This window comes from Carassius carassius, chromosome 17 (genome assembly GCF_963082965.1).
Source record: "Carassius carassius chromosome 17, fCarCar2.1, whole genome shotgun sequence".
Taxonomy (NCBI): domain Eukaryota; kingdom Metazoa; phylum Chordata; class Actinopteri; order Cypriniformes; family Cyprinidae; genus Carassius; species Carassius carassius.
In genome coordinates this window covers 24780639-24793108 of record NC_081771.1, presented here as the reverse complement: position 1 = coordinate 24793108, position 12470 = coordinate 24780639, and the positions used below count along the sequence as shown (strand labels likewise).

Sequence of the window (12470 nt, the reverse complement as noted above, 5' to 3'; positions counted from 1 at the left end):
GAGTTGAAAGAACACAGTACAGGCTTCGGGATCCGGATATAGTGGATGACTTTCAAAGGTAGAAATATTATGATTCATCAAAAATGCCCTTGAAATCTAATTAATAACGTTAGTTCTGCATATGACACAAAAAAGTCTATAAGATTCAAAAAGTGTTTCACAAGGGGGTCACCAGGACAGCACACATGAATATCCCCCAGACTTGAACACTTTGTTGGCATCAGTGGAAGTGCATTAGCATGGTTTAAATCGTACTTATATGATCGCCATCAGTTCGTAGCAGTGAATGAAGATGTATCCTATCGATCACAAGTGCAGTATGGAGTACCTCAAGGCTCCATACTTCAAAATCCCCCACAATTAAAAATGTATAAAATTTCAATAAAATATCCCCTAAGAGTTCAGAAAATTCATGGATGAAGACTATTGAATTTGGGTGGGCGATAAACTAGTACACACAACACTGGCTCCACTAAATCCAATTTAAAGGCTTGCAAATCAAAACTAGTGAAGTCTTCAAACTCTACAGGTCGACAGAACAAGCTGTTTTTAAAAACTGAGGCTAGACCTCTGTCCCTGCCAAAAAATAATGGAGAGTTAATAAATTTGTCAGGCCAGCAAAAGGACTTAGATCACCAGAGAATAGCCACGTATCAGTCACAAATATAACATCCAATAATTTTGGAGTAAAAAGAGCTCTCAAAATAAGCATCTTACTGTAAAGCAATCTCGCATTAACCATTGCCATTTTTATTAACAAAGAGTCACATACGGACTGTGATAAACGACACAGCGGTCAAAGATTTTGGAGACATACACTCTTACCTTTACGGAGATACGGCATCCAATGTATAGTGTGTTCTACAAAAATTTCCAATGCAATCGGAGCAATCCAAGCTTATGCCAGCTCCAGAGAATGCTGATGAACTAGTTGGTGACAGGCCCACTCACCTTTGAAACCATGGTGATTGAAGTCAGTCATAGACGCCAAAACCCGTTTTAGTCTTAAGTTTGACTTTTTCAGCAAAAGAGGCAAGGGAAGCCGACACAGGGCCGGCGGCACCTCGGACAGGACTGAAAGTGTAAAAAAGTGATGTGACATTCAGCCAAGTATGGTGACCCATACTCAGAATTTGTGCTCTGCATTTAACCCATCCAAAGTGCACACATACCCGGAGCAGTGGGCAGCCATTTATGCTGTGGCACCCAGGGAGCAGTTGGGGGTTCAGTGCCTTGCTCAAGGGCACCTAAGTCGTGGTATTGCCAGCCCGAGATTCAAACCCACAACCAGAGGCGTCGTGCCCATTCAAAGTGAGGGGGCACGTGCCCCCTCAGATTTCTGAGCCAAGTGGATTTTAAATGCAGCTTCCAAACGAAAAAAAAAAATTGCAGAATAAATTTTTTTATATATTTGATACAATCACAGCGGTGTGATTAGATCGTTCAGTGCACAACATCAGCTGCTAAATTCAAATCTGCTTTCGCTGGCTGGCGCTGAGCCAGAGACAGACGCGTTCGTACAACGCTTCATGATAACCAATCAGAAACTATTCTGTTGCGCTTATGGATGCAATGGCCAATGAGAGACGTCCAGAAGAGTCATCACTGAAACGCGGTGTTTTGTTCACTTGCTCGCTGACTGAATTATTTAGCGAATTCTCTCATCAGAAACAACAAAAAGTGCAGATGTGCGTACGAATGTAAGTAAGATATTCGTTTCATAATGTAAAGTGCTTCAGTGATTTTAATGGGAGTTTTTGAGAGTGCCTGAACTCTGGCTAGACTGAATGAAAATGTTTTTTGATAATGTAAATGTTCTTTACTCTCTGTAAAATGAAAGTGTTAAAATAAGTATCTTACAATATTGTTATTAAAAATTACATTAAATGCAAATTCAGTCGTATTAAAAATATTTTATGGCATGATATGGCACTTAAGTAAAAAGTCAGATTTTTATGTGTAGTTAATAGATTAAACTATATTTCCATATATTGATCAAATAACAATCTATAAAGGTGCAAAACGCGTTTACCTACACATATTTGAGAAACGAGATATTTCCTGATATATTTAGCATGTTTGGAATTGTTTTGAAAAAAAGGAAAAAAAATATAAAAAAAATAAGCCTATATCAGTTATACAGTGCTTTCGTAGAATGACTTATACTCCCGACCCCATCCCCCAAACACCCCCCCCCCTAAAAAAAAGTTTCCCCTTAAAAACCATGAATGCATGACGCCCCTGCCCACAACCCTAGGGTTAGGAGTCAATCTCCCTAACCACTAGGCCACGACTTCGCAGGAGGAAGGAGTGAGCATGGTCTTCCACATTCTTGCTCAAACTGTATATCCACAGTGTGTTTTATGTTAGTCAACATAAGACAATCATAAACCAAGATAGCGGTTGCAAAGACAAACAAAATAAAAAACAAATAAACCAGGTATCAGATGGCCAGCCATGCACACAAGTGCCATCTTAGCTATAGTTTTTCATAGTTTTCATACAGAAAACTGTGTTTGTGTGGTAGATCAGTTATTATGCCTTAAAGTGTCTGTGTAAGTGTGTAGATGACACTCTTTGTGAACTGCAGGGTTGAAGTATAAAACTTCAGTGGATCAGAGCCCTGGTTTAGTTGTCATCCTGATGTTATTGCTTCAAAATCCTTCATTTATATCCAACTCTCTAAACTAATACTGTAGGTTTCTGTCTTTAGTGCTGAGATCTGTTATATAACACTGCTACAAATACCAGTGCATCTGAAGATCAAACACACATTTGGAAAACCTATTCTTGACAATATTTTAAACAAAAATACTGCTCAGGCATAATTATTACATCCAGACATACTCTGTACCCTTTTGACCATGTTTAACATTCATCTTTGAATGGTTTCATTTCATTTGGTATTATCTTTTGTTCTCTATTAATCTTTCGCTTTACCTTTGTGCCACATTTGAGTCATCACTCCATCACAAACAGTTGACTTGGATTTTGAGCATGGCTTTATTGATGTCCCTTTGAGGTGTCAAGATTTTATGCTACAAAATGCTTCCGATGTGTTTTGCATGTAAAAATGCACCCAGATGTCATGGTGTTGTGGGTGAGAAATTCACCCAGTTGAGTTGGTGGTTTCTGAAGAAATGGAAAAAATACAGATACTAATCAATTAACTACATTTAAACTTTTACAACGCAAATAAATTTCACATATAAACCATATATAAATATGTTTTACCATGCTGTGATGATTTTATATATATATATATATATATATATATATATATATATATATATATATATATATAAAATCATGTTATATTTATATTTTTGTTTCTTTTTTTTCTGCAGCTGATTGAACTGAATCACACTGAAATTATATTCTCTGCACATCCTATAAACCAGAATGAGAGATCCTGTGGTCTGGTAACATTTTAAAGCACTCCCCGCCTCTTCTCACATGCTGAGATCACAGGAATGTCTGACACCCAGGCTGAGAGGTGTCTCTGGAGTCCAGCAAAGTTCTGTATGCCATTGGCAAGGAAGTGCTTTATACTATATACTATATGTAAGGGATAATACATCCAGCCAGTTGTTTAAGCAGAATAAAGCCCGACAGGCTTATCAGCAGCCGATAACAAATGGTGTTCTGCCGATTTGTGCTACCCACTCAGATTGTGGTGCCTCCCATTAAACAGATAGGAAGCACATATCGATAGCAAAAAAAATGCTACCCATCAGATTGTGCTACCAGTATCTTATTCATGTGGTTTGAAGCTTTTTTAATGTCCATAACTACAGCACCCCTAAACTAAACCTACCCACCCATATGTACCTTTACCCTAAACTTACTCTTAAAACAATGCAAATACAGTTTTGGTAGCAATCTGATAGGTAGCATGTTTCATTGGTTCACCAGCTGGATGTACATTATCCCTCTTATTACGTGGCTTTTTGCCACAATAGTAAATAATTAGCCACTAAACATTGGTCTGACTTGAAATTTTTGAATGCAAGGTTGCCAGCATGTGGCAAGTTCGAACAAGACAGAAATTTAAAGGGGTCCTATTATGCTTTTTCACTTTTTGAAATTTACTCAGTGTATAGTGTGTATAGTAGTAAATTGAATGGTTGGGGGATTGGGAGGGGCAAGGTCATGGTTAGAATGCCTTTTTACAAATTTTTTTCCACTAATAACAGATTATGAAAGTGAAGCAAACGAGGACTGAGTATGTTCAGGTATAATCAGTTTCAAGATGCCTGTTGTTGGGAGAAAAAACAAAAACAAAGATGTTATATCATTGTTATCATTTTTATCAGTATTTGTTTTTCCTACAGTAAATTTAGAGGGTGATAGAGCTGGAAACTGATAAAAACCATTCATATCTTTGGATGAGACATGCTTTAACCTAGCCATGACATGGAGGAGAGGTTGAGAGCCCGGCGGTTGAGAGCAGCCCAGAAACATGTTCGCTGTGGGGCCTGACCACAAAATCAGTGCAATGGGCCCATAATTCCTAGTGACCGCACTGAGAGCAATCATGATTTCAGGCACATCCACAGTTTATCACCTTATATTTCCCCCATACCCCCCTTTCTTTACTTTAAACCAACTGAAAAAATGTTCTCCACATAGAGGTGGAAGGTTCACAATAGGCACCCTCACAAACAAGTCACTCTTCTCCGCCACAGACGACGTGTGCATTGACATCTCTGTATAATGTCATTATACAGAGTTGTGTCCTGATATGTCACAAAAACAAGAGCACACACACACACACACGTGCACACACACACACACACGCACACGTGCACACACACACACACACACACACACACACACACAAACATCCCTTTTCCTTTTGCCCCCTACCTCTCAATTTTCCTTGTCAAAAAGTCAGAGAGTCTGAAAGAGACTTATTACCAAGTATTTAATACAAACAAGGAATTTGACTTGGTGACAGGAGCTTGCAGAAGAAAGTATGAACATAGTGCAAACATACATGATGCATACGTGCAGACATATACAGGAATTGCATAGGAACAATACTGTAATATAACACTTATATAAGAAAAACTGAAAATTAGATGCACTATATACTGAAGTAGAAATATAGAGGGGAAAAAAACATGTAACATTGTTTAAATTAATGTACAGATATGTTAGTGTGCAGTTCACAAGTGAACAATTTTCTGTTTTCTATGTACAAACCCGATTCCAAAAAAGATGGGAGTATATGTTGTTCTAGAACTTGGATATACCTTTCAGCATTGATGGTGCCTTTCCAGATGTGTAAGCTGCCCATGCCACATGCACTCATGCAACCTCATACTATCAGAGATGCAGGCTTCTGAACTGAGCGCTGATAACAACTTTGGTTGTCCTTGTCCTCTTAAATCCAGATGACATGTCATCCCAGTTTTCCAAATAGAACTTCAAATTTAGATTTGTCTGAACACAGAACAGTTTTCCACTTTGCCACAGTCCATTTTAAATGAGCCTTGGCCCAGAGAAAACGCCTGCACTTCTGGATCATGTTTAGATATGGCTTCTTTTTTGACCTAAAAAGTTTTAGCCGGCAACAGTGAATGGTATGGTGGATTGTGTCCACCGACAATGTTTTCTGGAAGTGTTCCTGACCCCATGTTGTGATTTTCATTACAGTAGCATTCCTGTATGTGATGCAGTGCCGTCTAAGCGCCCGAATATCACAGGCATCCAGTATGGTTTTCCAGCCTTGGCTCTTACACACAGAGATTGTTCCAGATTCTCTGAATCCTTCGATGATATTATGCACTGTAGATGATGATAACTTTAAACTCTTTCCAATTTTTTTCTGAGAAACTCCCTTCTGATATTGCTCCACTATTTTTCACCACAGCATTGGGGGAATTGGTGATCCTCTGCCCATCTTGACTTCTGAGAGACACTGCCAAAAAATTGGTTCTCCAGCTGTTCCTTATATGGACATTTAACTTTTTCAGCCTCTTATTGCTACCTGTCCCAACTTTTTTGGAATGTGTAGCTCTCATGAAATCCAAAATGAGCCAATATTTGGCATGACATTTCAAAACATCTCACTTTAAACATTTGATATGTTATCTATATTCTATTGTGAATAATATATAAGTTTATCCATTCCTTTTTTACCCACAATTTGTACAGTGTCCCAACTTTTTTGGAATTGGGTTTGTATAAATGTGTCAACTATGATAGACTCTGTATTGTTATGAATGTGTTAATTGTTCAGGCTGAAGCTAGCCTGTGGGAAGAAAGTGTTCTTATGCCTGGCTGTTCTGGTGGTCAGTGCTCTCTAGCACGGACCAGAAGGCAACGATTGGAAGAGAGAGTGGGCTGGGTGTGTGGGGTCCAAAAGTGTTTTTCTTAGCCCTTTTCCTCACTCTGGAGGTGTAAATATCTTGGAGGTTGCTGGGCAGGGGGGGCAACAATAATCCTCTCAGCACTCCTGACTGTCTGCTCTAGTTTATTGATGTCTGATTTGGTAGAGCAAATCTGTTGCAGAAGTAGAGTCTTTACACTATATTTAAAGTTTGGAACATTAGTGTTACGGATCACTCGGGAGGCTAAAGAGTAACAGACAGAATGGTTTATTGAACAGACACAAGCAGAGGAGCAGGTAGTGTAGGATGGAGTGAGGGATGGATCCGTGCAGGCTGGGTGAAGACGTCAGAGGAGGAAGGTGAACCACACACACGCACACTGGGGATCTGGATCTTCGGAGAATCGCTGGAGAGAGGTAAGTAGAAGAAGAGTTAGTCCTTAGAGTTAGCATACAGGTAAGACCTTGTTGCGAACGAGACCGGACATCGATTGAGTGCGTGTGTGTGGTTTTTATGGTGCTGAGGTGATTGGGTGGTAATGAGGATCAGGTGGATGTGCTTAGTATTCCAGGGAGGGCGTGCGTAGTGATTGCGTGGAGGTGGAACCTGGCGTGTTTGTAACAGTACCCCCCTCCCCACGGCCCGCTCCTGAGGGCCGAGGACCCCGATGACATGGTGGACGTCCTCTTCCCCTGGGAGCTGGTTGGTCAGGATGATTGGAGTGGATGGTGTCGAGTAAGTTAGGATCCAGGATGTCGTTGCATGGGACCCAGGAACGTTCCTCTGGACCGTATCCTTCCCAGTCTACTAGATAATCCAGTTGTCCACCACGCCGCCGGGAGTCCAGGATGTCACTCACTGCATAGGCTGCGCCATCGCCTAGGAGGAGTTGGCAAAGCCAAGGATCCGCTGTAACTCCTTGATGGTGGTTGGAGTGGGCCAATCTCTGATGGCGTTTACCATCCCCTCATCCATCCGGATGCCACTGCTTCTGATGTTGTATCCAAGGAACTGCACTGAGGGCTGATGGAAAGAGCACTTTTCGGCCTTGAGATACAGTTGGTAGGCCCTCAGGCGTTGCAGGACCTCCGCAATGTGGCGTTGATGTTCTGCCAGGCTCCGGGAGTAGATGAGGATATCATCAATGTAGACTAGGACGAACTTGTGGAGGAACTCCCGGAGCACCTCGTGGATGAAGTCCTGGAATACAGAGGGGGTGTTAACAAGTCCATACGGCATCACGCAGTATTCATAGTGGCCTGTAGGGGTTATGAAGGCGGTCCTCCACTCGTCCCCCTCTCGTATCCGGATGAGGTTGTAGGCGCTGCGGAGGTCCAACTTGGTGAACACAGTGGCACCACGGAGATGTTCCAAGGCAGCTGGGACGAGGGGAAGTAGGACCCAGAACTTCACTGTTATATTGTTGAAAGCCCGATAATCAATGCATGGTCTTAAACCTCCGTCCTTTTTCTCCACAAAGAAGAAACTCGAAGCAGCAGGGGAGGTCGATGGATGAATATAACCCTGAGCCAGCGCCTCCTTGATGTACTCCTCCATGGCCTTCTCCTCAGGAATGGATAGGGGGTATATCCTTCCTTTAGGCACTGGTTCACCCAGCAGCAGATCGATTGCACACTCCCACGGCCGGTGTGGAGGCAGCATAGAGGCCCGTTTGGGGCAGAAGACGTCACTGAAGGGGGCGTAGCAGTGAGGGATGGCGATGGATTGGTTTTCCACTGGGCTCTCTATTGATGTGGAACAGACTGGAAGAGGTTCAGGGGAAGGTGTGGCTGGAACTGGACAACCTGTGATGTAGCTCTTGAAACAGGCGTCGCCCCACTTCAGGACTTCGCCCGTCTTTCAGGAGATTACAGGGTTGTGCTGCTCTAACCACGGGCGCTCTAGAATCACGTCAGCGGTGGATTCCTCCAGAACCAGCAGATGGATTTCCTCGTGATAGATTAATCGGGATTGGAGGGATATGGGACCCACACTATGACGCACGCATCTCCTGCTTAACAGCTTGCCGGTGATAGTGTGGACTTGGTAGGCTGACGGCGTTGCCGTGGTAGCGAGCTTGAGCTGATGGCAGAGGGCGCCGGAGATGAAGTTGCCGGCTGACCCAGAATTGAGGAGGGCAGAAACTGGAAGAGATATGTCAGCGGCAGTAAGTGTCACAACAGTGGTGAGTGGTTTCATTTGGTATCTTGAAGGGAGAATGGCACTTACCATGGGACGAGGAGGACGGACGGGGCATACAGAGATGGCATGCCCTGGGGCTGCACAGTAGTGGCACAGATTCTGGGCCAGCCGTCTTTGTCGTTCAGCCATAGAGAGACGATAGAAGTCTAGTAGCATGGGTTCACTGGCTGGTTCTGGGGACCTGACGGCCTCTGGTCGGCAGAGTGGCGTAGAGGAATACGCCTGGCCCTGGTGCTCTTCGAGGCAAGACTGCATACGAATGGCGAAGCGGATGGACAGCTGGATGAATCGTTCTAGCCCAATGGTGTCCTCGTATGCAGCGAGATGCAACCGCACTCGAGGTTCCAATCCCTGACGGTAGATAGTCAGTAAAGCCTGTTCGTTCCATCCACTGGAGGCCGCTAGAGTCCAAAACTGAAGGGCATATTCATTGACAGACATTTTCCCCTGTTTGAGATTATACAGCTTCTCACCAATGGAAGAGTCCCAAGCTGGTCTGCCGAAAACTTCACGGAAATGGTCGATGAAGCTGGAATAAGACTGAATAACTGGGTTATTTTGAGTCCATATTGAATCTGCGCACAGTAGTGCTTTACCTTGCAGTTGAGAAATTACAAAGGCTACCTTAGATCTCTCAAATGGGGTACAAGTGCGATTGCATCTCCAGGACCAGCGAGCATTGTAGGAGGAAACCGCTGCATTCCTCCGCCCCACCAGAGTAGGGCGCTGGCCGGACCATGGGACTGGCGTGAACAGAAGGTGAGGAAGTGCTGGCATCGTTGACGGAAGTGCTCGCTGGTGTTGGGGATGCAGTTGTAGCCTTGAGTGTCCTTCGGAGTGCATTAACCAGATCTTTAAAGGGGTCCATGAGGCTCATGCTTGTGCCCTGCGGTGTTGGTCCGGTCTTCTGTTACGGATCACTCGGGAGGCTGAGGAGTAACAGACAGAACGGTTTATTGAACAGACACAAGCAGAAGAGCATGTAGTGTAGGGTGGAGTGAGGGATGGATCCATGCAGGCTGGGTGAAGACGTCAGAGGAGGAAGGTGAACCACACACACACACACACACACACTGGGGATCTGGATCTTCGGAGAATTGCAGGGTTTCAGTCACGTGATTATGATGACGCGCGAGGGCGGGAAGAAGGCAGATGGAGGGCAGGAAGTAAACATGGAGAATACGTCTATAGAGGAAACCGTTGCAGAAAGTCAGTATTGTACGGATTTAGATCCAGTTTCAAGACATAGATACAAGGAGTTAATTAACAGATATGTTGGACGTGACCCGTACCTCATGAAGATGAGTGAGTTTTCAGTAGAACTGAAAGATTTACCGACAGTTGAAGCTGTTGACATCACCAACTATCTGGTCCTTCAGACATCGTACTACACCAGACAGCAAATGAAGGCCTATAAAAGTCTGGAGGCATACAACTTTTTTGTCAACGGATGGGTCCACAACCTCGGTGTCAAACGGCTCCACGATGATCATTGTTTGGTCTTCGCCAGAGTGAGTGTTTGTTCTTATATTTTTTTTGTGCTAAGAGGCTAGCAGTAACGCAACACATCTTAACGACGACGTTAGTCTGACAGTCGTCTATGTTCCAAGGTAAACCACTCTCAGAGGTCAAGCGAAACACCTCTGAAGACCTGGATTATTGCGAAGGAGGCTGGAGAAATCATTGCAGCTCATTGCAATTGCATGGCAGGGTAAGTAATTTATGTTGGCTGGGATGTTTACAACGAGATCACACACACACACACACACACACCGTACTGCTAGCATACTGTGTACTTCAGAACCAGCGGAGAGAGAGCTTTAAGGAATAAACATGTTGATTAATGTAAAGTGCTACTCCATCCATTTTAGTATAAGTGGGCTATATTGCACATCATCAAAATGTGCTGATATATATGGAACCACTTTGCCACTTGTGCAGATTGCATTTGAGGTTTAAAATATGTCATATTGTATTCTGTTCACAGACTATCAGAATCGTGTTCTCATGTAGGGGCAGTTCTTTTTTCCATTGAAGTTGGGGTAAAGATGCGAGATTCAGCTTCCTGCACAACAGAGCAGTGCAAGTGGCTGATGCCATCACATGTAAAAAAGGTAAGGTTACACGTTCACAGCAAACCTAATGTGGGACAGAGAATGTTATTTTGGGACACTGTTTAACAGTAGGCTAAATTATGATGTTAATAAATTAAAAGGATAGTTCACCCAAAAATTAAAATTCTGTCATCACTCACTCTCATGTTGTTGCAAACCCACATACATTTCTTTGTTCTGATGAACACAAAGGAAGAAATTTTGAGAAATGTTCGTAACCAAACCGTTTGTGGACCCCATTTACTTGCATAGTATTCCTTTATCCTGCTATGGAAGTAAATGGGGTCCACGAACGGTTAAATAACAAACATTTCTCTAAACATCTTCCTTAGTGTTCATCAGAACAAAGAAATTTATGTGGGTTTGTGACCACATGAGAGTGAGTAAATGATGACAGAATTTTCATTTTTGGGTGAACAATCCTTTTTTGATGTTTATATTGTGCCCCTTTGGTTATGTCTTTGCTCTGGTTAATTCATCAGGACACAACATACAGTAGACAAGTAGATTGCTTGCCTTTGTCTACATTTCCTCCTCTATGAGGGGATTTTCATTATATTTCATCTTACCTAATGTCGGTGATTATTAAAGTATTTCTATTCTATATTCTGCCTAAATCTGTGTAGCTTGTGGTGACATTGTGGTCAGTCACAATTTACCTGTTGGGCAAAGAGGAGTTAAGACAACAAAGACCCACATAAATACAGTTTGGCATCTCAATCCTGTGATCTCAATTGGATAAACGGCAGATTTAAACTGCATATAGATGTGTTATGGACCACAGAATGTGGAGTTAATGATCTTCTTTGTGTTAACTTATTTTCAGATTCCTGCTGCTCCCCTAGCTCTGATTGACTTCTCCTCAGCAAAAGCAAAAAAAATAAAGCTTGACAGTTTCATTGATGGCAAGACAACTGACAACAAGGTTGGGAAATCACTTCCATGCCCAAGAGTGAAGAGAGGGTCAGAAACATATGCTAGGTTTTTTGAGACATTAAGCAAAAACTGTCCAAGGAGTGCAGCACTGATGGCTAGGGAGCCTTACCACAAAGAATTCATCCCCAAATCTTGCATGCTTCCTAAAACTGTTCTTGAATACAGAACACCAGAGACTCTGCAGCTACCCCCCAAAGAGCTTGGAGAGCTATGCCAGGATTTCCAGCTAGAAGAGCTCACCCTGTCTCATGTTCAGGCTGTAGAGAGGGCAACTCGAAGTCAGAGTGCAAGCAGGGTTTGGTTTAGGCAAAGAGCAGGACGTGTAACGGCCTCAAAGCTGAAACAACTTCTTAAGACCAACCCCCAGCAGCCATCCAAGAGCTTGATCAAGGGCATATGCTACCCAGAAGCATATAGGTTCATCACAGCCGCTACAAGGTATTTAGGGTTGGAATTAGGGAAAGGCAAAGGTAAGATTTGGGGTATGAGGCATGAACAAATGTTTACTGTTTTCATAGTTGATTCATGGTATGGACAGCCCTGAAAGATAAACATTAGTTATAGGGTAATAAGACTAGGGTTATGCAGGATTAGAACTAAGTATAGGGGTTAGGTTAATGGCATTTAAATCACTGAACTTGCTGTACATGTGCAATACAAAGTAATGATTTTCTGTTTCATGTGTTGCATGTGTACTGTGTACAGTTATGGATGCAAACATGAAGCACAAGCCAGAGGAGCATATGAGAAGCTGATGGTTCGGGAGCATGCACGCTTCTCCTGTATGGACAGTGGTCTCTGGCTGAACCCCTAGTGGCCATACATGGGGTCCTCCCCTGATGGGATTGTCGCTTGTGACTGTCACGGAACTGGCATCTGC

General features: G+C 43.0%; 1 protein-coding gene across 1 annotated transcript; it reads left to right on the top strand.

The window, feature by feature from the left end:
- The first annotated feature begins 9641 nt into the window (after window positions 1-9641).
- LOC132160583 (uncharacterized) lies at window positions 9642-10720 on the top strand. Its single transcript, XM_059570226.1, has 3 exons — window positions 9642-10051; window positions 10151-10251; window positions 10528-10720. The coding sequence occupies exons 1-3, from the start codon at window positions 9662-9664 to the stop codon at window positions 10718-10720; spliced, it is 684 nt and encodes a 227-aa protein (XP_059426209.1). The 5' UTR covers window positions 9642-9661.
- Window positions 10721-12470: the final 1750 nt, after the last annotated feature.

Bases quoted from the DNA above. Each gene is read 5' to 3' on its own strand.
- LOC132160583 (XM_059570226.1), top strand. From the start codon at position 9,662: ATGATGACGCGCGAGGGCGGGAAGAAGGCAGATGGAGGGCAGGAAGTA. The intron at 10,052-10,150 runs GTGAGTGTTTGT...CTATGTTCCAAG, and splicing joins ATTGTTTGGTCTTCGCCAGA to GTAAACCACTCTCAGAGGTC. The intron at 10,252-10,527 runs GTAAGTAATTTA...TTCTGTTCACAG, and splicing joins CATTGCAATTGCATGGCAGG to ACTATCAGAATCGTGTTCTC.